The sequence below is a fragment of the Ranitomeya variabilis genome, chromosome 5, assembly GCF_051348905.1.
Source record: "Ranitomeya variabilis isolate aRanVar5 chromosome 5, aRanVar5.hap1, whole genome shotgun sequence".
In the NCBI taxonomy this organism is placed as follows: domain Eukaryota; kingdom Metazoa; phylum Chordata; class Amphibia; order Anura; family Dendrobatidae; genus Ranitomeya; species Ranitomeya variabilis.
Genome location: NC_135236.1, coordinates 22,204,658 through 22,231,994, shown reverse-complemented (window position 1 = coordinate 22,231,994; position 27,337 = coordinate 22,204,658). Strand labels below are relative to the sequence as shown.

General features: G+C 49.2%; 1 protein-coding gene across 1 annotated transcript in view; it reads right to left on the bottom strand.

Moving 5' to 3' along the window:
• The window catches only part of LOC143774712 (uncharacterized), a 689,954-nt gene that overhangs the window by 96,396 nt on the left and 566,221 nt on the right, over positions 1-27,337 (bottom strand). The window contains exon 12 of the mRNA XM_077262476.1: positions 14,046-14,174. Within this exon, the coding sequence (XP_077118591.1) occupies positions 14,046-14,174 (129 nt within the window). The remainder of the gene's footprint in view (positions 1-14,045; positions 14,175-27,337) is intronic.

The following is a 27,337-nucleotide window of genomic DNA, read 5'->3' as shown; positions in this document are numbered from 1 at the left end:
GAGGACTATCCCGTGGTGCTCAGCAGGGAGGTACTACAACACACAGTCGCTAGTAGGTAGGCACTGATTTCCATCTGCAAAGGGAGCTCTGGATGTGCCTTCGGACCAGCCGGTCTCAGCCAGCCCTGTTAGAAGTGCTCTGGATTGCGGATCCTGAAGCCTTCAGTAAAGAGGTAAAGAGACTGCAACCCTGTGTCCTCGTTATTCATCGCGACTTGCACCACGCACCACCATCACACCTTTCATTGGACGCCCCTTAGCAGGGTCACGGACCATGACAACCCCAGGACTGAGACAGAGAGGCCCGGTACCGAGTACCCCGCGGCCCTGCGTCTGGGGGCGCTCCATTAGATTTTGGCTAAAGGAACTTGGGCTAAAGTGAGTTGGGCTAAAGTTAGGGTTCGGCTAAAGTGAGTTGGGCTAAAGTTAGGGTTAGGGCTTGGGTTAGGGTTAGGGTTGTGGTTGGGATCAAACTTAGGGTTGGGATTAGGGTTAGGGGTGTGTTAGGGTTAGGTTTGTGGTTAGAGTTATGGTTAAGGTGGGGATTAGGGTTTGGGGTGTGTTGGGTTTAGGGTTATGGTTAGGGTTGGGATTAGAGTTAGGGGTGTGTTGCAGTCAGGGCCGGCTCCAGGTTTTTGAGGGCCCCGGGCAAAAGAGCCTCAGTGGGCCCACCCCTTTAACACATACCACGATACATGATGCACAGATACAGCACAGGAATATAGGTATAGTACAATGCCAGATTTCACTTCTTACATGAGTGATAGCTATTGTAAATTATACAATACCATACAGCAGAGGGGCTTTATATAAGTCAACCCCCTATATGCCAATTATGCGAGAGCGATGCGCAAGCCTTGCATTGCATCAGTGTATATATACAGGATTCTTGCCCCTTGTGTCTCTATTCTTCCCCCTGTGTCTCCCATCCTGCCCCCTGCTACTTACATGGTCTACTTACATGGCCGCGCTCCTGCGGTGATGATCCCTCCACGCAATTCAACTGCGTACTTGCTGGCAGATGACAATGATATCATACACTGGCGATGTGCGCACAGACGTCACCTGCCAGCCGCTGATTGGCTGGCGGCTTTTAACTATTCAATGAAGAGTGTTTGTACTTATCCTCCTATGGAATTAAAACGATTTAATGCAAATAGGGTTAAAACACTTAAAACATATAAGACCATATGTAGGTTATGGCAGATACCAGTCAGCAGCTTAAATAAATTAAAATGTAGGTTAGATTGGCGGTCAGGTAGAGAGATGACTAGTAGCAGGCAGTAATTGGCCACAGACCACAGTACATTAGGGTTAGTGTCCCATAGATGGTGCATTTAGCATGAGAGATCCACTTCTAAAGTGCACTGGTGCAGACTCCAAAAAACAGATAGCTGCATACAGCAAAGAAGAGGTCAGGGTTATCTCTAACAACTATTAGCAAGGCAATAAAAAGTTGGAGGAGGGGCAGTACCTTTCTGTCTTTGTAGCAAAATCCCCTCTGTGTTCTGTAAATGGTATTCCTGACATAGTAAGAAGATGTTGCAGTCTAGATAAGACTGATGGATGGGAGCACTGTCCCGCTGGTGAGAGCTACTCTGTGTGCCTCGCTCCAGTGGTCCGCAGTAAGCCGGTCACGGTGTGCAAGTGCAGGGTCCTGAGAGCAAGTGTAGGACCTGCATGACGTCAGTCGGCACAGGATGACGAAGGATTAAGATCCGAAACGCACGTCGGGGTGCGCTTTTACGGGACTAGGCTGACCCTTGCATTCAGGTATATTTGTGCGTTCCCCTATCTTATATATGGTGCACTTTGATTTTTGTTGTGGGATTCCTGCTACAAGCTTGCCAAGTGACTTTCTGCACCTCTACGCTATATAGTTGAGGCACCTGAGGTTGCGGTGCTGCTAGTACGGTTGAGTTTTATTTTTTGTGTTATTTGCACATTATAAACTCTTTTTGCACAACCAAATAGCACTTTACATGTGGATGTGATAAGACCCACACATTTTATAGGTTATTTGCACATTGATATTATAGTTGCACATACTTTTTTGAGCTGATTGATATTAATTGTGCTCTTTTATTTTTGCACTTTACTAAATTACTTGACATTTTTTTACACCTTATTATGAGGTGCATCACAATTTATGTGGTAGTAATTGTTTTGGATCAGCAGTTTTTCTAAATTTGCACTTTATATACTGTTTCTTTGCACAACATTTTTATCTAGAACGGCATACATTACCGAGCCCCTTGCCCTACATAGGTGGGGTATTTGTTTACATTATAAGCTTTGTCTATATATAATTTTAGGGGATGTATTAAACCTGTATTTTGGATATACAATAGGGCCAGCCTTTTTATTATCTCCCTGTATTCATTTATTCTTACTTTAAAATAATTAATTGTCCTGTTGTGCGCACAAATTATTAATGTTATATTATTTTTTGCCAATCAGATACAATAAAGGCATTTTTTATATCTAATCTCTGTCTGGTGACTTTTCTGGGTACTTCTATATATTGGCTGTGGTTGTCCCTATCTACCACCCTGGAATCAGCAGAGGACACGGGCATAGGCACAGGAACCCGCGGATGTTGGCCGTAATTAAGGAGGAAAGGAGTCTGACCGATGGAGTCGGCTACAGCGTTGTTAAGGGCAAACTCAGCCCATGGTAACAAGGATGCCCAGTCATCCTGCCTGGCAGAAACAAAATGTCGTAAATAAGTGACCAGAGTCTGATTGGCCCTCTCAACCAACCCATTTGTCTCGGGATGATAAGCCGAGGAGAGATTTAACTCAATACTGAGTAGACGACAAAGCTCCCTCCAGAATCGAGACGCAAACTGGGGACCCCGGTCACTGACAATCTTGTCTGGCATACCGTGTAAGTGAAAGATATGCTTGATGAACAAGGCTGCCAGAGCCCGTGCAGACGGTAGTCGTGGAAGAGGCACCAAATGAACCATTTTGGAAAAATGGTCGGTGATCACCCAGATAATGGTGCATTTACGAGACTTGGGTAAGCCCACCACAAAGTCCATCCCGACCATCTCCCAGGGCCTGTCCAAAACGGCAGAGGATAAAGCAACCCAGCTGGCCGTTGCCGAGGGGACTTGTTCTTGGCGCAAGAGACACACGCCCGAACATAGTCTGCGACATCACGAGCCATATGCGGCCACCAGCATGTCCTCGCCAGTAACTCAGATGTCCTTTTGGAACCAAAATGTCCACCCACCCTGGACGAGTGTGCCCAAGAGAGAACTTCCGGTCGCAAACTGGATGGTACAAAAGTCTTGCCCGGAGGCACAGACTCTAGCGTAACAGGGGCCACGGTTCTCAGGTTCTCAGTGGGGACAATAAGCCAAGGCTCCTCTTCCTCCTCCACAGATGACACAACGGAGCGAGAGAGAGCATCGGCACAAATGTTCTTCTCCCCAGAAAGAAAATGGAGGGTGAATTGAAACCGGGAGAAGAACAAGGACCATCTGGCCTGGCGAGAATTTAACCACTGGGCTGTCTGCAGGTACACCAAATTTTTATGATCTGTGAAGACTTGGAATGGAAAACGAGCTCCCTCCAAGAGATGTCTCCACTCCGAGAAAACCAACTTCATGGCTAGCAACTCCCTGTCACCGATGGAATAATTCCTCTCTGCTGGTGAGAAGGTCTTAGAAAAGAAGAAGCAAGGATGCTTCTGACCTTGAGCATCCTTTTGGAAGAGGACTGCTCCAGCACCAACAGATGAGGCATCCACCTCCATGATAAATGGCTTATCTACATCGGGACGATGTAGGATGGGAGCGCTAGCGAAGTGTGACTTTATGGAGTTAAAGGCCTTGGAGACCTCCTCAGACCACAATTTGGGATTTGCCCCCTTCTTGGTGAGGGCAACCAAGGGAGTTACCAAAGTTGAGAAGTGCGGAATGAACTGGCGATAATAATTATTGAACCCCATAAAGCGCTGCACCGCTTTAAGAGAATGGGGTTCCTGCCAGTCCATCATGGCCTGTAGTTTGGCAGGATCCATAGCCAATCCCTGGGCGGAGATGATATAGCCTAGGAAAGGCAAGGACTCCTGCTCGAACATACAATTCTCCAACTTGGCATAGAGGGAGTTTGCCCGTAGGAGGTCGAAGGCTTTGCAAACATCACTCCGGTGGGAGTCAATATCTGGAGAGTAGATGAGAATATCATCCAGATAGACTACGACCGAGGTGGTGAGCATATCCCGGAAGATGTCGTTCACAAAGTCTTGGAAAATGGCTGGGGCATTACAGAGCCCAAACGGCATCACCAGATATTCATAGTGCCCATCCCTGGTGTTACAAGCCGTCTTCCATTCGTCCCCCTCATGGATAGAATCAGGTTGTAAGCTCCCCGCAGATCTAGTTTAGTAAACACCCTTGCTCCCCGAAGCCTATCGAACAGCTCAGATATCAAGGGCAAAGGATACTTATTCTTAACGGTGATGGCGTTAAGACCCCTGTAGTCTATGCATGGACGCAGTTCCCCATTCTTCTTCTGCACAAAGAAGAACCCAGCCCCAGCAGGTGACACTGACTTCCTGATGAACCCTCTTGCCAGATTCTCTTGAATGTACTGAGACATTGCCTCTATCTCCGGGAGAGATAACGGATAAACTCGACCCCGGGGAGGCTCAGCACCAGGCAAGAGATCAATAGGACAGTCATAGGGGTGATGGGGCGGAAGGGTCTCCGCAGCCTTTTTGGAGAATATGACCAATATTGCTTGGGGAGAGAGGATAGATCTGCGGGTACCTCTGTTGTAGCAACCTGAACGCACTCCCTCTGACACCTACCCCCACAATATTCACCCCAACCCAAAATTCTGCCTGAGGACCACTCGATATGAGGAGAGTGGTACCGTAGCCATGGTATCCCCAACAGGACCTCATAAATACCCTCAGGAATGACGAGCAGAGATATAATCTCCTGATGGGATGGCGACATGGACAGAGTAAAAGTGATGGTCTGGTGTGTTATCTGTGAGGGCAGTTTCGACCCATTCATCACTCATACCGTTACTGGTTGAGCTAGCATAACCAGGGGTATTGCGTGACGTTGGGCGAAGGCTGAAGACATAAAATTGCCCTCCGCCCCAGAGTCCACGCAGAGCTCTACCGAGTGGGAGGATGAGCCTATAATTATTGTCCCCTTAAAGGACAATTTGGAGGCAAACGTCGCCGTGTCTAGTGTACCTCCACCTACTACCACTAGACGCTGACGTTTCCTCGACCGCTGGGGACATCTGGTGGCAAGATGTCCTGACTGCTGGCAAACATGACAGACCTTGAGTGCACAAGCGGACCGGGACTTAGATCCCTCACATGACACTTCCATGGCCTCATGTGACTCCAGGACCGGAGATTCCAGAGGTTTGGCAAAGGTGGGAGCTAGCCGAAACCTCTGCCTACACTGGGCTCACTCTAACCTCCGCTCTTTAAAATGGAGGTCAATATGAGTAGAGACGGATATTAACTCCTCCAGTGAGGCAGGAATCTCCCTAGTGGCCAGAGCGTCCTTAACGTGAACAGCCAGCCTCCTCCAAAATATGGGGATAAGGGCTTTATCCGACCACTCCAGCTCAGAAGCTAAAGTACGGAAGTGGACGGCAAATTGGCTGACCAAGGACTCACCCTGAGTTAATGCCAGCAGTTGGAGCGCTGTGTCATGGGTGACTCGAGGTCCTAAAAAGACTTGTTTCAGAGTGCTTAGGAACAGCGGATCACTCTGCACCACATGATCGCCACGCTGCCACAGCGGTGTAGCCCTTTCCAACGCCCTGTCCGACAAGAGGGACACAATAAATCCCACCTTAGCTCGCTCTGTGGGAAAACATGCAGCCAGAAGCTCGAGTTGAATAGAGCACTGACTCACGAATCCTCTACAGGATTTGCTGTCTCCAGAAAGTTTCTCTGGCAGCGGAAGGCAAGATAATGTCGGAACAGGGGTGGCAGTGGACAAGGTTGCTGCAGCCATGCTAGCAGCCTGTACAGCAACTGCGGTAACATCCACAGCTGAGGTTGAGCTCTCGAGAGCCGCCAACCTACCCTCCAGCTGCTGGATATACCGCAGTGATTGCTGAATGTCCGCCATTTACTAGCCAGTCCCTGGCAATAGTATTATGTTAGGGCTAGCGGAACGCACCAAATGGATAAAGAGACTTTATTATAATATATGCATTCGCATCCCGGGGTCCACAGTGCAGGAGAACCTGCTCCTAGCAAATGGCGGAACTAAATGGCGGTATGAGCTACCTCTGTTACTTCACAGAGTAGCCGTGAACTCAAAGCACTCTGCCCATCACAGTGACACAGGCTAACTACCCAAACGAGAGCAGTCAGTGGTCATGCACGCACACAAAACTCCTCGCCGGAGGTGCCAGCATTCTAGGGGCTTATTTCAGCCGGGTCCCTGAATACTCAAACACACAAACTCATGCGGCCATGCGAGCCTCAAATAGTTGCAGCACGTACAGGACCTTCCTAGAAGGACCCATGAGAGACTGCCACAGAGCGTGAGCACCTAAAGGACCTTAGCTGCAGTGTCTGATCATGTGACCCTCGATCTCCACTGAGAGATCTTACTCTGGGCATGCTCAGAACGAGAAAAGCAGGACTTAGTCCCAGAAGCTTCAGCTCGTCGCTGCCCAGCACTGACTTCAATGGCAGAAGCAGGAAAAGCAGCAGTAACTCTCTGTACAGAGTCAGACTGAGTGAAACACTGGGACCGACGTCTCCGCTGAGCAGGCTCCACTGTGGCAGGAGAAGAATGGGAGACCGCAGCGGAGATGGCCTGAGATTCCCCCTGTGCAGAGGCGGGAACTCGACCCCTAACACCCAAAGTCACTTCAAATGTGAGGTGGTCCCTAAAAAAATGATTTTGTTGGAAAAATGAGAAATCGCTGGTCAAATTTTAACCCTTATAACTTCATAACAAATAAAAATGTTATTTCCAAAATTGTGCTCATGTAAAGTAAAAATGTTATTTATTAAGTATTTTTGTGTGACACCACTCTCTGATTTAAGGGCATAAAATTTAAAAATTTGAAAGTTGCATAATTTTCAACATTTTTGCCATATTTCCATTTTTTTCATAAATAAACACAAGTCATATGAAATAAATTTTACCTCTATCATGAAGTACAATATGTCATGAAAAAACATTCTCATAATCAGTGGGATCTGTTGAAGCATTCCAGAGTTATAACCACATAAAATGACAGTGGTCAGAATTGTAAAAATTGTCTCGGTCATTAAGCAACGAATTGGCTCTGTCTCTAAGGGGTTAAATTAAGGCACTTTTTACTGTGTCTTTTGTTTTTAGTAAAGGACTTTTTCTGTGTGTGCCTTTATTACTTCTTTGGATTAGTAATGGGTGTGTCTGATAAATTCCTCTCCATTACTAACGCCTGGTTTTGATGTCATCTGACATTACAAAAATGACATCAACCTCAAAGCTATTATCCCTCTTATCACTGCACCAATACAAGGGGGAAGAGCCAGGAAAAGCATGAGACATGACAAATTTCATGAATACACTTTTTCTGGGGCTGCCAGGGGCTGCCGTTTTTAGGCTGAGGAAGGGCAGTACCAATAGCCACTTCCCAGTCTAAGAATATCAGCCCCAGCTGGCTGCTTTAGTTTGGCTGGTTTTCAACAAGCTTTGTTCTGGATGCCGAACCCAAACAGTAACACAGACTTCGTGCAGAAGTCTTGTTTCCGGGTCCGTGTATGAACACTAGTTATCCCTTATGGACCCTCGTACTTTTCGGGTTCCCTCATCCTTACAGTTTATTTATAAAATTGAATTCTGTGTGGATGTCATTTGAATGACGATACAGATTGTATGAAAAATTGTAAACTTTTTTCTGGATGTAAGTACGTTGATATATTTTATAAGGTCAGGTCATTAATCTTAGGCTTATACACCATTTTTATATACTTATTATCTTCTTAGGTCCTGTTATCTCCAACTTCCTCTGTATAATGTGTCTGCAATGGTTTGCACATGTATTGTTATTGTGGGCCATCAGTCATTGTACATCTTTGTGCACCTCAGCCTACAGACTCATATACTGTTAAGGGTCGAGATCCCGCCTCTGCACAGGGGGAATCTCAAACCATCTCCGCTGCGGTCTCCCATTCTTCTCCTGCTGTAGTGGAGCCTGCTCGGCGGAGATGTCGGTCCCAGTGTCTCGCTCAGTCTGACTCTGTACAGAGAGTTACTGCTGCTTTTCCTGCTTCTGCCATTGAAATCAGTGCTGGGCAGTGGCGAGCAGACACTTCTGGGACTAAGTCCTGCTTTTCTCGTTCTGAGCATGCCCAGAGTAAGATCTCTAAGTGGAGATCGAGGGTCACATGATCAGACACTGCAGCTAAGGCCATTGGTCCTTCTAGGAAGGTCCTGTACGTGCTGCAACTATTTAAGGCTCGCATGGCTGCACAGTCATGCGCTAGTATTGTTCTATGTTGTACTTTGCGCCAGTGTGGTCACGTATGATTGTGTTCAGGGACCCAGCTGAAATAAGCCACTAGAATGCTGGCACCTCCGGCGAGAAGTTTGTGTGTTTGAGTATTCAGGGACCTGGCTGAAATAAGGCCCTAGCATCCTGGCACCTCCGGCGAGGAGTTTTGTGTGCATGCATGACCACTGACTGCTCTCGTTTGGGTAGTTAGCCTGTGCCACTGTGAAGTTTAACAGGGTGCAGTGCTTTGAGTTCACAGCTACTCTGTGAAGTAACAGAGTTAGCTCATACCGCCATTTATTTCCGCTATTTGCTAGCAGCAGGTTCTCCTGCACGGTGGACCCCGGGCTGCGAACGCATATATTATAATAAAGTCTCTATATCTATTCGGTGCATTCCGCTAGCCCTAACATAATACTAGTGCCATGGTCTGGCTAGTAAATGGCGGACATTCAGCAATCACTGCGGTATATCCAGCAGCTGGAGGGTAGGTTGGCGGCTCTCGAGAGCTCAACCTCAGCTGTGGATGTTACTGCAGTTGCTGTACAGGCTGCTAGCGTGGCTGCAGCAACCTTGTCCACTGCCACCCCTGTTCTGACATTATCTCGCCTTCCGCTGCCAGAGAAATTTTCTGGAGACAGCAAATCCTGTAGGGGATTCGTGAGTCAGTGCTCTATTCACCTCGAGCTCCTGGCTGCACGTTTTCCCACAGAGCGAGCTAAGGTGGGATTTATTGTGTCCCTCTTGTCGGACAGGGCGTTGGAGTGGGCTACACCGCTGTGGGAGCGTGGCGATCATGTGGTGCAGAGTGCTCCGCTGTTCCTGAGCACTCTGAAACAAGTCTTTTTAGGACCTCGAGTCACCCATAACTCGGCGCTCCAACTGCTGGCATTAACTCAGGGTGAGTCCTTGGTCAGCCAATTTGCCGTCCACTTCTGTACTTTAGCTTCTGAGCTGGAGTGGTCGGATAAAGCCCTTATCCCCACATTTTGGAGGGGGCTGGCTGATCACGTTAAGGATGCTCTGGCCACTAGGGAGATTCCTGCCTCACTTGAGGAGTTAATATCCGTCTCTACTCATATTGACCTCCGTTTTAACGAGCAGAGGTTAGAGCGAGCCCAGTGTAGGCAGAGGTTTCGGCTGGCTCCCACCTTTGCCAAACCTCTGAAATCTCCAGTCCTAGTTCCTGAGTCACATGAGGCCATGGAAGTGTCACGTGAGGGATCTAAGTCAAGGACCGCTTGTGCACTCAAGGTCTGTCATGTTTGCCAGCAGTCAGGACATCTTGCCACCAGATGTCCCCAGCGGTCGAGGAAACGTCAGCATCTAGTGGTAGTAGGTGGAGGTACACTAGACACGGCGATGTTTGCCTCCAAATTGTACTTTAAGGGGACAATAATTATAGGCTCATCCTCCCACTTGGTAGAGCTCTGTGTGGACTCTGGGGCGGAGGGCAATTTTATGTCTTCAGCCTTCGCCCAACGTCATGCAATACCCCTGGTTATGCTAGCTCAACCAGTAACGGTATGAGTGGTGAATGGGTCAACACTGCCCTCACAGATAACACACCAGACCATCCATTTTACTCTGTCCATGTCGCCATCCCATCAGGAGATTATATCTCTGCTCGTCATTTCTGAGGGAATTGATGAGGTCCTGTTGGGGATACCATGGCTACGGTGCCATTCTCCTCATATTGAGTGTTCCTCAGGCCGAATTTTGGGTTGGGGTGAATATTGTGGGGGTAGGTGTCAGAGGGAGTGCGTTCAGGTTGCTACAACAGAGGTACCCGCAGATCTATCCTCTCTCCCCAAGCAATATTGGTCTTACGCAGACGTATTCTTCAAAAAGGCGGCAGAGACCCTTCCGCCCCATCGCCCCTATGACTGTCCTATTGATCTCTTGCCTGGTGCTGAGCCTCCCTGGGGTCGAGTTTATCCGTTATCTCTCCCGGAGACGGAGGCAATGTCTCAGTACATTCAAGAGAATCTGGCAAGAGGGTTCATCAAGAAGTCAGTGTCACCTGCTGGGGCTGGGTTCTTCTTCGTGCAGAAGAAGAATGGGGAACTGCGTCCATGCATAGACTACAGGGGTCTTAACGCCATCACCGTTAAGAATAAGTATCCTTTGCCCTTGATATCTGAGCTCTTCGATAGGCTTCGGGGAGCAAGTGTGTTTACTAACCTAGATCTGAGGGGTGCTTACAACCTGATTCGCATCCGTGAGGGGGACGAATGGAAGATGGCTTTTAACACCAGGGATGGGCACTATGAATATCTGGTGATGCCCTTCGGGCTCTGTAATGCCCCAGCCGTTTTCCAAGACTTTGTGAACGACATCTTCCGGGATATGCTCACCACCTCGGTCGTAGTCTATCTGGATGATATTCTCATCTACTCTCCAGATATTGACTCCCACCGGAGTGATGTTTGCAAAGCCTTCGACCTCCTACGGGCAAACTCCCTCTATGCCAAGTTGGAGAATTGTATGTTCGAGCAGGAGTCCTTACCTTTCCTAGGCTATATCATCTCCGCCCAGGGATTGGCTATGGATCCTGCCAAACTACAGGTCGTGATAGACTGGCAGGAACCCCATTCTCTTAAAGCGGTGCAGCGCTTTATGGGGTTCATTAATTATTATCGCCAGTTCATTCCGCACTTCTCAACTTTGGTATCTCCCTTGTTTGCCCTCACCAAGAAGGGGGCAAATCCCAAATTGTGGTCTGAGGAGGTCTCCAAGGCCTTTAACTCCATAAAGTCACACTTCGCTAGCGCTCCCATCCTACATCGCCCGGATGTAGATAAGCCATTTATCATGGAGGTGGATGCCTCATCTGTTGGTGCTGGAGCAGTCCTCTTTCAAAAGGATGCTCAAGGTCGGAATCATCCTTGCTTCTTCTTTTCTAAGACCTTCTCACCAGCAGAGAGGAATTATTCCATCGGGGACAGGGAGTTGCTAGCCATGAAGTTGGCCTTCTCGGAGTGGAGACATCTCTTTGAGGGAGCTCGTTTTCCATTCCAAGTCTTCACAGATCATAAAAATTTGGTGTACCTGCAGACAGCCCAGCGGTTAAATTCTCACCAGGCCAGATGGTCCTTGTTCTTCTCCCGGTTTCATTTCACCCTCCATTTTCTTTCTGGGGAGAAGAACATTCATGCCGATGCTCTCTCTCACTCCGTTGTGTCATCTGTGGAGGAGGAAGAGGAGCCTCGGCTTATTGTCCCCACTGAGAGCCTGAGAACCGTGGCCCCGGTTTCGCTAGAGTCTGTGCCTCCGGGCAAGACTTTTGTACCATCCAGTTTGTGACCGGAGGTTCTCTCTTGGGCACACTCGTCCAGGGTGGGTGGACATTTTGGTTCCAAAAGGACATCTGAGTTACTGGCGAGGACATGCTGGTGGCCGCATATGGCTCGTGATGTCGCAGACTATGTTCGGGCGTGTGTCTCTTGCGCCAAGAACAAGTCCCCTCGGCAACGGCCAGCTGGGTTGCTTTATCCTCTGCCGGTTTTGGACAGGCCCTGGGAGATGGTCGGGATGGACTTTGTGGTGGGCTTACCCAAGTCTCGTAAATGCACCATTATCTGGGTGATCACCGACCATTTTTCCAAAATGGTTCATTTGGTGCCTCTTCCACGGCTACCATCTGCAGGGGCTCTGGCAGCCTTTTTCATCAAGCATATCTTTCGCTTACATGGTATTCCGGACAAGATTGTCAGTGACCGGGGTCCCCAGTTTGCGTCTCGATTCTGGAGGGAGCTGTGTCGTCTACTCAGTATTGAGTTAAATCTCTCTTCGGCTTATCAACCCGAGACAAATGGATTGGTTGAGAGGGCCAATCAGACTCTGGTCACTTATTTACAACATTTTGTTTCTGCCAGGCAGGATGACTGGGCATCCTTGTTACCGTGGGCTGAGTTTGCTCTTAACAATGCTGTAGCCGACTCCACCGGTCAGACTCCTTTCCTCCTTAATTACGGCCAACATCCGCGGGTTCCTGTGCCTATGCCCGTGTCCTCTGCTGATTCCAGGGTGGCAGACTGGGCAGTGGAGGCACAAGACATTTGGGACCACACTCAGGATGCTATCCAGACCTCCAAGGAGAGAATGAGGTCCTCCGCCGATGCACATCGGCGCCCTGCCCCGACCTTTGCTCCTGGCGACTTAGTGTGGCTCTCCGCCCATAACATCAGGCTGCGTGTTGAGTACACTAAGTTGCACCTTGTTACTTGGGTCCCTTCAAGGTCCTCGAACGGGTTAACCGTGTGGTCTACCGTCTAGCCCTTCCTCCACGCCTAGGTATCACCGACACCTTTCATGTGTCCCTCCTTATGCCCGTATTCATGTCCTGGTTTTCTGAGTCATCTGCCAGGACATCGGGTTCGTCTACGGACGATTACGAGGTGAACGCTTTTTTGGGGTGCAAGGTGGTTCGTGGCAAAAAAATTTTTTGGGTGGACTGGAAGGGTTACGGTCCTGAGGTTAGGTCCTGGGAGCCTGCTGAGCACATTCGAGCTCTGCAGCTCATTTCTGCCTTTGAACGTAGCGAGGCCCAAGGAGGGGGGCCCTAGGGGGGAATGTTAGGGGTCGAGTTCCCGCCTCTGCACAGGGGGAAACTCAGGCCATCTCCGCTGCGGTCTCCCATTCTTCTCCCGCTGTAGTGGAGCCTGCTCAGCGGAGACGTCGGTCCCAGCGTCTCGATCAGTCTCACTCTGTACAGAGAGTTACTGCTGCTTTTCCTGCTTCTGCCATTGAAGTCAGTTCTGGGCAGCGGCGAGCAGACGCTTCTGGGACTAAGTCCTGCTTTTCTCATTCTGAGCATGCCCAGAGTAAGATCTCTCAGTGGACATCGAGGGTCACATGATCAGACACTGCAGCTAAGGTCATTGGTCCTTCTAGGAAGGTACTGTACGTGCTGCAACTATTTAAGGCTCGCATGGCTGCACGGCCATGCGCTAGTATTGTTCTATGTAGTACTTTGCACCAGTGTGGTCACGTATGATTGTGTTCAGGGACCCGGCTGAAATAAGCCCCTAGAATGCTGGCACCTCCGGCGAGGAGTTTGTGTGTTTGAGTTTTCAGGGACCTGGCTGAAATAAGGCCCTAGCATGCTTGCACCTCCAGCGAGGAGTTTTGTGTGCATGCATGACCACTGACTGCTCCCGTTTGGGTAGTTAGCCTGTGCCACTGTGAAGTTTAACAGGACGCAGTGCTTTGAGTTCACGGCTACTCTGTGAAGTAACAGAGGTAGCTCATACCACCATTTAGTTCCGCCATTTGCTAACAGCAGGTTCCCCTGCACGGTGGACCCCGGGCTGCGAACGCATATATTATAATAAAGTCTCTATATCTATTTGGTGCGTTCCGCTAGCCCTAACATATACAGTGCCTGAAGTTTATGTGTCATGCATTTTGCTTTCAATAAAATAAAATTTAAATAATTCTTAACATATAAGATCAGAATATAGATTTTGCACCCATTGTTAGTTATTGAAGATAGTAAAAATATAACATTTAAAACAACAACCCAACCAACAATTTTAGGGCCCGAAATACCTCAGGACAGATCAATTCTACTGGCCGGCCTGTGACAAGATATTTTACTTTTGTATATACTGCATCTATGGTCTGTTCAGGTTTTTTGATTCTTTGAAAGCCAAATTTTTTGTTTTCTTTGTCAAGATTCTAAAATAAAAACAAACAAAAAACAATGAATTAAGAAATGCAAAACATCAGCCACATCCCAAATGTAACTCAGATCTTAACTACAATAATATTAGGACATGTATTCCAATGATGTTTTTTACTCAGCAAGCTTAAAGTCTACACGGTTGAAGAGGTTTATGGTAAGATATATCAGTGTAGGCATTCCTCAGTGAGCAAAATACAATGTGACAATGAAACATAGACCCAATTTTCTGGATGAGAAAAGGACCAGTTTTTTATATGCTCGCTAGTGTTGAGCGATACCTTCCGATATTTGAAAGTATCGGTATCGGATGGTATCGGCCGATATCCGAAAAATATCGGATATCGCCGATACCGATACCCGATACCAATACAAGTCAATGGGACACAAGTATCGGAAGGTATCCTGGATGGTTCCCAGGGTCTGAAGGAGAGGAAACTCTCCTTCAGGCTCTGGGATCCATATTCATGTGTAAAATAAAGAATAAAAATAAAAAATAGGGATATACTCACCCTCTGACGCGCCTTGGTAGTAACCGCTGTAACCGGCAGGCTCCATTCCTAAGAATGAGCGAGTGAAAGACCTGCGATGACGTCGTGGCTTGTGATTGGTCGCGTGACACCTCATGTGACCGCTCACGCGACCAATCACAAGCCGCAACGTCATCGCAGGTCCTTCACTCGCTCATTCTTAGGAAAGGAGGCTGCCGGTTGCACGTCTGAGGTCCAGGCTCTGTCGGAGGGGTGAGTATATCCATATTTTTTATTTTTATTCTTTATTTTTTACATGAATATGGATCCCAGGGCCTGAAGGAGAGTCTCCTCTCCTCCAGACCCTGGGAACCATACACTGAGAACTTCCGATTCCGATTTCCGATATCACAAAAATATCAGAACTCGGTATCGGAATTCCGATACAGCAAATATCGGCCGATACCCGATACTTGTGTAGCGCCCCCACACCGCCGCTGGGCCGAGGGGTACCCGGCACCGGGCCTCTGAGTCTCAGTTCTGGGGTTGTCACGGTGGCTAGACCCGGTCCGTGGCCCTGCCGGTCAGTGGGGGACGTCCGGTGCAATGAGTGGTGATAGTGGTGCAGTTGTGGGGTGCAGTAAATAATGAGGACACCAGGTTGCAGTCTCTTTACCTCTTTACTGAAGGTTTTAGAGTCCTCAGTCCAGAGCGCTGTCAACAGGGCTGTCTGAGACCGGCCAGTCCAAAGGCACATCAGGAGTTCTCTTTACAGGTGGGAATCAGTGTCTACCTTCTAGCGCTGGGTGTTGTAGTTCTTCCCTGCTGAGCTCCCGGGATAGTCCTCACAACTGCTTCTGTCTGTCTCTGATGTTCGTTCTCTCTGTCCCCCTGATGATATGGTAGGACGCACCCGTATGACGGGGTAGGCCTGGAGTTCTTCCGGGACCCTAGAGTCGCCCCTCTCCCACAGCTGCCTCCGTTGTCTGCTTAGGTGTTAAGTGAGACAGCCAACCTATAATTAGCTGTCCGGCCGTGGTTTGCAGTAGTACTTAAAGTCTCTTACTTGCTCGGCGTTCCGGCCACCGACTGTTTGCGCCTCAGAAGGATGTTGCCTCGGTCTAACAGCACGACTCCTTCTGGTCCTAATTCCTCTTTACTGTATTCCCGTTGTGCACTGGTTAGTTCTGTTCCTAGGAGTCTGCCAGGATCCCATCCCTGACAGGTCCTCTCACTAGCTCTTCCCAGCTACTTCTCTCTGTCTTCATGTCCAACCCCCAGTTTTACCAGAGTGTGAGGAGTGGCCTACTAGATAGGACCACCCCCCCTGGTGGCCGGAGTGTGAAGTGTGGTGAGGTGTTACCTGGTCAGAGAAACTCCTTTAGTGCAATCAGATGTACCATAGCTCCCCATAGTGGCGGAGCCACAGTACTGCAGCGACCAGGACTCTGGGGCGCTGCACTCCCCCCCGGTTAAATCCAGTACTCCCGGACTGGGAAAACAAGAACAACAATACATGTTAACAGGCAACACACAAAATGTTGAAATAGTATAAACAATTAAACATAACAGTGCTTCCCTTTATGGGAGGTGAGAACTCTTGAACGTTGCGAAAATTAGGTCATGCACAGTTTATGACTCTCAGTTCAGTGGTTGAAACAGCGGTGACCCCGGGTAAACAAAGGGGTCCCCCTTTTTGAAAGTTTTTGAGCAATTCACCATCCATTACTCTATTGTCCATTTTAAAACCTGTAACAAAAGATATACACACAAACATTTTCAACTGAATAGCAGCCCTTATTAATACCTCCAAGTTTTGTAGCGGAGGGGAGTTTGATTTTGAGTGCTGCGTGTGGACCTTCGCAGCGCAGGGGTTGCTATTGGCCTAACAGGGCCCGCTATGCTTGCTACCGCTGGTGTAGTGCACTGTCTTCTAGCTACACTTCTAGTGAGTCTGGGTAGCACTGGCAGGTTGGGGCTCTCAGAGCTGCTGCTATCAACAGTGGGTACAGCAGGTTCACCGATAGCAGAGGGAGGATTTGCCGGTTCAACGGTTGGCATGGCATCTTCAGGTAAGGCTTGTTGAGGTTGCGGGGCCGGATGATCTGGTACCACCATTGTTTCTGGTGGGTCCGGCTGTTGAAACATTAGAACAGGTACCACGATGGCTTGATTTATCTGAGTCCAGGACTGGGGAAAATCACCAAGGACGGTATGGATCATCTTCTCCTTTTCCACCGGCGGGGAGATTTCTGGGGCCGTGTCCCTCTCTCTCAACTTATCGGGGCAGACCTTAAGGTGATCCCTGGATACCGCTGTCAAGGTCTCCCCTCTGTCCTTGCTGATGAGACAGACCTTCGTGTTATCGAAGTCGGATGGCAAGATGGTATACGGTTCCGCTTCCCATTGGTCATCGAGCTTGTGTAGTCTCCTCTTTCGTTTAAGTACTTGCTCACCAGGTGACAGGGGAATCGCAGGAGCGTGTTGGTTGTAGTCTCTTTCTTGTTTCTGCCTAGCCTGGGCGAGACTTCTTTCTACACACTCCTGTACCTCACGGTACCTTCGCTGCCTTTCTGCATCCCAATCGGCATCCGGCGAGGTATCTTCGGGTACTAGGACCCCCATGTCCAGATCAACGGGTAACCGACTAGATCTTCCTCGCATCAGGTACGCTGGAGTACAGTTGGTGGAACTTACTGGAATGTGATTGTACATATCCACCAAGTCAGGCAACTTTATCGGCCACAGGTTCCGTTCCTCCACAGGCAAGGTCTTCAATAAATCGATTACCACTTGGTTCATCTTCTCACACATCCCGTTGGTTTGAGGATGGTACGGTGTGGTTCTGATCTTCTTACACCCGTACAGTTGGCAGAATTCTTGGAACACTTCCGCTTCGAATGCAGGTCCCTGATCAGTCAGTACCTTCTCTGGGTAGCCATGGGGCCTACAAAAGTGCTGCTGGAAGGTCCTGGAGGCAATCCTGGCCGTTAGATCCTTGACAGGTACAACCACTAAAAACCTGGAGTAGTGGTCCACGATGGTAAGGGCGTAGATATAGCCCGACCGGCTAGGTGTCAGCTTCACATGATCCAGCGCGACTAGTTCGAGCGGCCGTTTGGTGATGATAGGCCGCAGGGGAGCCCGTTGATTGTCACAGTCCTTCCTGCGCAGACTACATGGACCACACTCCCGACACCACTTCTCAATGGTTCTCTTCATGCCAATCCAATAGAACCTCCCTCGGAGTAGCCTTTCTAGCTTCCTCCATCCGAAGTGTCCGGCTCCATCATGGTAGGTTCCCAGAACCATGGGCGCATCTCGCCTTGGCACCACTATCTGCCACACCAATTCATGAGTACGTGGGTCGATGCTCCTCCTGCACAGCTTGCCATCATGGATAAACAGTTTGCTTCTCCCCTTCCACAGCTGTTGGGTTTCTTGTGGATCATCTGGGCCAGGGTGCAACCCTGCCTGCGTCAAGAGCTCTTTCACCCGACGGACCGCGGGGTCACCACCCTGGGTTTCCGCCCATCCGTGATGGGGCAGGGGATTCAGCGTGGCATCCGGTTGGTTCTTGTGCCTGTTCTTCACATGATGAGAGTTCTGAGTGGCTTTGGGGCGATGGAATGCTGGCAGCTCCACCTCTTCAAGTGCCTCCGGGTCTTCTCCAGCTTCTGGCAAATTGGGCATTCGGGACAAGGCATCGGCATTGGCATTCTGGTGTCCTGCCCGGTACTTGATGGTGAAATCGTAGTTGGACAGCCGGGCCATCCACCGCTGTTCCAAGGCCCCGAGTTTGGCAGTATCCAGATGCGTTAGCGGATTGTTGTCCGTGAAGACGGTGAATTTCGCGGAGGCCAGGTAGTGTTTGAACCTCTCTGTCACTGCCCAGACAATGGCAAGGAATTCCAGCTTGAAGGAACTGTAGTTGTCAGGATTCCTTTCCTTGGGACGGAGTTTCCTGCTGGCGTAAGCGATCACTCTTTCTTTGCCTTTCTGGACCTGAGACAGCACAGCTCCTAATCCCACATTGCTGGCATCTGTGTACAGCACAAACGGTTGGTCGTATTCGGGGTAAGCCAGTACCTCTTCTCCCGTCAGTGCCGACTTCAAACAGGTGAAGGATTCCTCCAGCTCCTCGTTCCAATCAAAGGGGGTGTTCCTCCCCTTGGTCTTCTTTGGTTGGCCCACCAACAGGTTTTGCAAGGGTGCGGCCTTCTTGGTGAAGTCCTTAATGAACCTCTGGTAATAGCCTACCAGCCCGAGGAACTGCCGGACTTCGTGGAGGTCACTGGGCTTTGGCCAGTCCTTGATCACTGTGACCTTGTCGGGGTCTGGGGCCACTCCTTCAGCGCTCACCACATGGCCCAGGTACTGCACTTTAGGTTTCAGCAGGTGACACTTGGACGGTTTCACCTTTAAGCCGAAGTTGGACAAGGCTTCAAACACCTCGGCCAGGTGCTTCAGATGGTCTTCGTAGGTCTTAGAGAAGACAATGACGTCATCCAAATACAGCAGCACAGTTTCAAAGTTCATGTGTCCCAGGCAGCACTCCATCATCCTCTGGAACGTCCCGGGAGCATTGCACAATCCGAAGGGCATGTAGTTGAACTCGCAGAGACCCATTGGTGTCGTGAAGGCCGTCTTCTCTTTGTCCGCCTCCGCTACAGGAACCTGCCAGTACCCACTGGTGAGATCTAAGGTAGAGAAGTAGTTAGCAGATTTTAAGGCAGCCAGAGACTCCTCTATCCTGGGCAGTGGGTATGCGTCCTTATGTGTAATGCGATTCAACTGCCTGTAATCAACACACATCCTCATTGTACCATCTTTCTTTTTAACAAGGACTAACGGAGCTGCCCAGGGGCTATAGCTGTCTCTCACCACCCCAGCCTCCTTTATTTCCCGCAACATGTCCTTGGCACACTGGTAATGAGCTGGGGGTACAGGGCGATATCTCTCTTTTATGGGTCGGTGATCTCCCGTGGGGATGTGATGTTGGATCCCTTTCACCTGCCCAAAATCTAAGGGGTGTTTGCTGAATACCTGCTCGTACTCGTGTACCACCCTGTAAGCCCCCTGTTTTTGATGGGATGGGGTAGAGTCAGCGCCCACATGCAATTCCCGACACCAGTCTTTCGAGTGCTCTGCAGAACCTTTGTTCTCCACCACGTTTGACGGGACCAAGGGTTCAGGTGTCTGTATCACACTATTATTGACAGTGAACAGTTTGGCGAGCGTGGTATACTTGGTGAGGTGAACCTCTTCCTCCCCACAATTGAGGACACGTACGGGCACTCTCCCCTGGCGGACGTCGACCACCCCCCGGGCTGTCAGAACAGTAGGCCTATTGTCTGAATATATGGGTTCTACCAAGGCCTGGTAGTCCTTACCCCTGAGGCCTATGGCTGCCCGACACCATATTAACATTTCACTCCTGGGGGGTATCGCGATGGGGTTTGAATCACTCACAGTGACACGACCAATCTCACCACCAGTCAGCTCTACCTGCTGTCTCTGCATCAGAGCTCTGATTTCCTTCTGCAGGGCACGTTGCTCACTGTGGCCAGCGGTTTCTGCCACCTGTTGCAACAAAACAATAACTTCTGCAAGACAATTTTCTATAACATTAGTACCAAGAGTCATCATGGGATTACATTCTCGACGATCAATATCAACAATCACAATCCCTTGGGCTTTCAATTCCACCCGCCCCACCTTGATGGTGACCTCCTTATACCCCACTTGTGGCAACGGCTGACCATTACTGGCTATTATGGTGAAATCATCGTCAGGGCCATGAGTAATATCAGCGTCCTCCCAATACTGTTTATAAAGCACGTAAGGTATAGTCATCACCTGAGAACCAGTGTCCAGCAAAGCGTTCAAGGGGATTCCATCAATCACTACAGGGAGAACTGGTCGTCCTCCAATATACTTGGTTCTCCAATGCTGCGGGCCTGACCGTCCTACTCCTGGGGGTTGGCCCTTTGCCCCAGGGGTTGCTCGTTTAAAGGACAGTACCTTGCAAGGTGGCCCACCTGGTGACATCGGCGGCAGATGGGTCGTCCGTCCTGATGGAAGCGATCGCTGTCCCGGCCTCTGGTCGGTGGGGTCCTCTTCTGTCGCGTCCAGGGGACATCTTCTGGTCTGGAGGCTAGCTGGATCTTTTCTTTGGGGGCCTCCTGTAGGGACTGCACTGTTCGAGCTAGGGCAGCAACGCTCTTGGTCAGCTCCTGCATCTGAAGACGGAGTCCTGCAGGGGAGTCGTCCTCGAAGCTCTGGGCGTCGGCCTCCGCGGCAACTGGGGTATCCGATGCCACCTCCTGGTGGTATGTGAGAGCGGGGCGCCTGGGTGGTATTGCGCGGCTGGACTGTCGCTCCTGCAATGCCTGGATAGCTTTATCTTTGAATTGCGCAAAAGTCAAGTCTGGATTTTGCATGGCCAGGAAGTGCAATTGGCCCCGCTGGTGACTGCACAGGAGCCCCTCAATGAACCGCTCCTTCAGAAGTTTATCCTCATCCTGCATGCTGCCAGGGTCACTCTGCTTAATGGCCCGCATCTCCTCCTGGAGATTAAGGGCATAGTCCCGTAAGCTATCCTGCGGCCTCTGTTTGCATCCATAGAAAGTCAGTTTAATTTCTGTAGCAGTGCGAGTATCGAAGGTGGCTTTAAGCTTTGCAAAAATCTGTTGTGCAGTTCCCTTATCCTCGGCGGGCCAGGACTTCAATTCTCTCAGAGCCGCCCCAAAGAGTTGGCCGGTTATCATATGAACCTTCTGAGGCTCTGTCAGGGGATAGAACTCGAGCAGGCTGCAGAGCCCTTCTTTAAAGTCAGTGAATGTATGCGACTCCCCAGAGTATCGTGGGAGCCAGGCCGCTCCGGGCAGGTACGGCATAGAGAAGGGCATTATGGCTTTTGTGTTAGCGGCAGTGTCCGACTGGCTGAGGGGAACAGCGGGTTCTGCGGCAACCGGTGGTGGTATTAGGGCCGCGGCTTCGCTCGCTGCGGGGACCGGAGCTGCCCCTGCATCCACGGCTGCGGCCGCCACCTCCTCTCCTCCCGACTCGGACATGGCTGTCCTTTCCTCCCACTAACCTGCTGGGGGTCGGAGTTCCTCTTCCGGGATTGGCGCCTTACTGCGCTTTCCGTTCCGCGCTTCTTTTGGCTGGTTCCGCCCACGAAGCTAAGGCTCCTCCCTCCATGCGCGGAAATGGCGAATTTTGGCGGTAAATGGCAATACACAGTCCAAGCACAATAAATCACAGTTCCAAGGCACACATGACCTGATTCTTCAGGCTTAAGTAGATCCTGTTTGTGACGCCAGGTTGTAGCGCCCCCACACCGCCGCTGGGCCGAGGGGTACCCGGCACCGGGCCTCTGAGTCTCAGTTCTGGGGTTGTCACGGTGGCTAGACCCGGTCCGTGGCCCTGCCGGTCAGTGGGGGACGTCCGGTGCAATGAGTGGTGATAGTGGTGCAGTTGTGGGGTGCAGTAAATAATGAGGACACCAGGTTGCAGTCTCTTTACCTCTTTACTGAAGGTTTTAGAGTCCTCAGTCCAGAGCGCTGTCAACAGGGCTGTCTGAGACCGGCCGGTCCAAAGGCACATCAGGAGTTCTCTTTACAGGTGGGAATCAGTGTCTACCTTCTAGCGCTGGGTGTTGTAGTTCTTCCCTGCTGAGCTCCCGGGATAGTCCTCACAACTGCTTCTGTCTGTCTCTGATGTTCGTTTTCTCCGTCCCCCTGATGATATGGTAGGACGCACCCGTATGACGGGGTAGGCCTGGAGTTCTTCCGGGACCCTAGAGTCGCCCCTCTCCCACAGCTGCCTCCATTGTCTGCTTAGGTGTTAAGTGAGACAGCCAACCTATAATTAGCTGTCCGGCCGTGGTTTGCAGTAGTACTTAAAGTCTCTTACTTGCTCGGCGTTCCGGCCACCGACTGTTTGCGGCGCAGAAGGATGTTGCCTCGGTCTAACAGCACGACTCCTTCTGGTCCTAATTCCTCTTTACTGTATTCCCGTTGTGCACTGGTTAGTTCTGTTCCTAGGAGTCTGCCAGGATCCCATCCCTGACAGGTCCTCTCACTAGCTCTTCCCAGCTACTTCTCTCTGTCTTCCTGTCCAACCCCCAGTTTTACCAGAGTGTGAGGAGTGGCCTACTAGATAGGACCACCCCCCCTGGTGGCCGGAGTGTGAAGTGTGGTGAGGTGTTACCTGGTCAGAGAAACTCCTTTAGTGCAATCAGACGTACCATAGCTCCCCATAGTGGTGGAGCCACAGTACTGCAACGACCAGGATTCTGGGGCGCTGCACTTGCGGTATCGGAATGCTCAACACTAATGCTCGCGTGACCCTATCCTAAGGCCACATTCACACTATCAGTATTTGGTCAGCATTTTACATCAGTATTCATAAGCCAAAACCAAGAGTGGAACAATCAAAGGTAAAGTATAATAGAAACATGTCACCACTTCTGTATTGTTCATCCACTCCCGGTTTTGGCTTACAAATAGGGATGAGTGAACACGAGCTGTAAAATTTGGGTTTCGTACTGGACACATGGTGGGTTCGGTGCTCAATAAAGTTTGTTGAAAGGCTGATGTGGGCACTTCCAGAGACTTCACAGCCAAGCCAAGAATTGAGCTCCAATCAGTTGTCCAGTCAGGGCTCAATGAAAAATTGTTCTTCATGGGCTTTTTGAGTTAGCCTACTTCTTTGCTCTTCCTTGTTTCTTGAATTTTGGTTTTTGTTTCTGTAAACATATCTGCAAGATTTTCAATATTAAATTTTCTTTCTAACAGATACCCCTTTTTTTCTTTTTAATTTGTTAGAGTCTAGAAGATTGTTTTGGCCTGTCTACAGACTGATCAAGATTCATCTTGGTTGGACTTCATCCATGTCGCCTACAAAACTTTTCATAGACTGCCATGCTATGTTTTGTGTTCATTACTTTAGGAACATATATTATTGTATCTCGTCTTATCACAATGGGCTCAAGCTCACATGAATCTCCAAAACTGTCTATTTGATACCCGGGGTATTATTTATACATTAGCACAGTATATCAGACCTAAGTTTTGACAATGAGCTAGTAGAATTCCTATTTCAGCTGTTGTTGGCTGTCCATTTTCATGGGGCACTATCTACAGTGGTATAAATGCCCTCTATTGATTTGGGGATTTCACTACTGTTGTACTTAGGATTTGAGAGTACTCTCAGAATAACTGTACATTATTTTTCATTGAACTCATTTTAAAATAAATGTATTGGAGTTTCTTGATCTTCCATCAATTTCTATTATGTGACATATTACTCTACCTGGTAGTAAATTATGGGGCCGATCCGCTTATTCAGTCAAATTCTGCCCACATGGTGAGACATATATCCTTTTCATCTTATTACAGGGAACTATATGGTATTTAGTTTATTCCATTACTCGTTTTGGCAGGTTTGGTTATTTTGGCCCTCTATTAAGATGTATCTATCTTTCTGACTACAGGGGGGTGATTAATTCACATCTCAATTCCATTACTTAGAAGTTGTTTGTTTTACATGTGAGTGCACATCAAACATTTTGTTTCTACATTTGTGCTTAATCCAATATATCACCTCTGGTCTTCACTGTGATGATGTTTATTCACTGTATACTATCATATACATAGCCACTGTGGACATATGATAAATCGTCATGGCATTGATTGGGTTTTAGGGCTTGCGGAACACACCAAATAGTATAAAAGAAAAATAAGGTGTGTTTGCAGCCCAGGATGCCAGGGAAAACAAAATAATAATAGATTTAGTGCACTGAGTGCATGCCGTGCCACTCTGGCGGATGCCACTAACCGCCCTAACTAGAGCCTGGAAAGCGCACTAGATGCGCACGGCGCTAGGGTTGAGCGAAACGGATCGGTCAATTTCATAAATCGCCAACTTTCGCCAAAGTCGGGTTTCCATGAAACCCGAGCCGATCACAGTGTGGGATCGGCCATGAGGTTGGCGATCTGCGCGCCAAAGTAGCATTTCATATGACGCGTTCAGCGCCATTTCTCAGCCAATGAAGGAGGACGCAGAGTGGGGGCAGCGTGATGACATAGGTCTCGGTCCCCACCATCTTAGAGAAGGGCATGGCAGTGATTGGCTTGCTTTCTGCGGCATCACAGGGGCTATAAAGGGGCGTGCACACCGACCGCCATCTTACTGCTGCCGATCTGAGCATAGGGAGAGGTTGCTGTAGCTTCGTCTGAAGCAGGGATATTGTTAGGGAGGAAAGATTAAGCCCCAAACCGCTTGTGCTGTAGCGATTTCCACTGTCCAACACCACCTTTTCTTGGCAGGGACAGTGGAGGCTCGATTTCTGTGCATCAGCTCTGTAGCTTATAAGGCTCCCTGATAGCTGCATTGCTGTTTGTACGCCGCTGTGCAAACCAACTGCTTTTTTAAAAGCAAAAGTCCTGCTGCTCCTTTCTGCACAGTTCTCTTGTTTCTTTGTCCACACTCTTGTGTGCAGCAGTCCTTTTTATTGCTGCCGTTCTTGTCCTTTAATCATTGTAGGGAGATTGAAATTCTACAACAGCCCTTGTATTTTTTGAAATATTTGCCAGCCACTTTCTGCCAATCAAACTGTGTAGTGTAATACAGTGGGCCTGATTTTTCTGCTGTCTCCCACACATACAAAAGGGAGATTTATATTGCCACTGAGTGCATCTGCATCAGTCCTGTTAGTGGCATATCTGCCAGCCACTTTCTGCCAATCAAACTGTGTAGTGTAATACAGTGGGCCTGATTTTTCAAACAGTCTCACACACCTATAAAGGGAGTTTTAAATTCACAACAAGTTTACGTACACCTTCTACCTGGTTTTACAGTACCATATAACGGTTATTAGTTTGGTTACATTTTTCCAAGAATGAGGAAGTCTGGTGGAAGAGGTCGTGGCCGTGGGCGGTCATTGCCTTGCAGCGGTCATTGCCTTGCAGCGCTGGAGTCCTGGGTTCTAATCCCACCTTGGACAACATCTGCAAAGAGTTTGTATGTTCTCTCCGTGTTTGCGTGGGTTTCCTCCGGGCACTCCGGTTTCCTCCCACATTCCAAAGACATACTGATAGGGAATTTAGATTGTGAGCCCCATCGGGGACAGCGATGATAATGTGTGCAAACTGTAAAGCGCTGCGTAATATCTTAGCGCTATATAAAAATAAAGATTATTATTATTGCCAGCTGGTAATGATGGTAGTGGTGGTGGTCGTGGAGCATCAGGTGGTCGTGGAAAAGCAATATAGCCCCTAAGTCTCGAGTTGTTGAGCCAGCGTCATCGTCTGGCTACACAAGGCCTCGAACGCTCCCTTTTCTGGGAGTAGGAAAACCGCTTTTAAAGCTGGAGCAGCAGGAAAAAGTTTTGGCTTTCCTTGCTGCCTCTAGCTCTTTCGCCTCCTCTTCGGAAAGTGCAAAATTTAAAAGCAGCGCGTCATCAGTTGTCAGGAACAAGTCGCTTCCTTGTGTCCTTAACCCAGAACAACAGTGAAAGATGCGTCAGACGACACAACAGGTTACTCCATGGAGGTCTTTACACATACCGTGCCTGGGTTAGAAAGGAAAATTGTTAACAGGCCATGCCTATTACAAGATGAATCAGACATGGAGTGCACAGATGCACAGCCACAGCTAGATCATTATGCTGTTCCATTGACTCAGATCACAACATTGCCCTCGCAGTGTACTGAGCCAGAATCTGACCCTGATGAGACTATGGTGCCCCGTCCCGAACGCTATAGTACCTTTCATGATGACACACAGAAAGGTGCACAGGACATAGAAGAGGAGGTGATAGATGATTCAGTTGTTGACCCCGATTGGCAGCCATTGGGGGAACAGGGTGCCGCTGGCAGTAGCTCTGAAGCGGAGGAGGAGGAGCTGCAGCAGGCATCAACATCGCAACAGCTTTCATCTGGCAGGCCCGTATCTGCCCAAAAACGTGTGTCAAAACAAAAAACAGTTGTAGGACAGCATGGCCATCCGGTTAAAGTAGCACAGTATGCAATGCCTGAAAAGGTATTCGATAGTAGGAAGAGTGCAGTCTGGCAATTTTTTAACCAAGATCCGAATGATCAGTGCAAAGTGATCTGTAAGAAATGCTCAAGGACCTTTAGCAGAGGTCAGAATGTCAAAAATTTAAATACAACTTGCATGCATAGACATTTAACCACCATGCACTTGCAAGCCTGGACTAACTACCAAACGTCCCGTAACGTTGTTGCACCCGCTCACAATGAAGCTAGTCAGCAACTCTACATTCCTTCCCTCACTGTAAGCCCACCGTTTACGACACCACCTGCAGCAAATGTGGAGGTATTGTCGCAAGGCCAAAGCAGTCAGGGAATCACCAGGTTCTTGGGAGGAAACACTGTATGTAGGCCAACAGCAAGAATACCATCACCAACCCTCTCTCAGTCCGCCATGTCCACCACCACCCCCGCTAGTTCTACCATATGCAGCTCTCCAGTCCAGCTCACCCTACATGAGACTCTCGTTAGGAAAAGGAAGTACTCATCCTCTCATCCGTGTACACAGGGTTTGAACGCCCACATTGCTAGACTAATCTCATTAGAGATGATGCCCTACCGGTTGGTTGAAAGCAAAGCTTTCAAAGCCCTGATGGCCTATGCAGTGCCACGCTAAAACCTACCCAG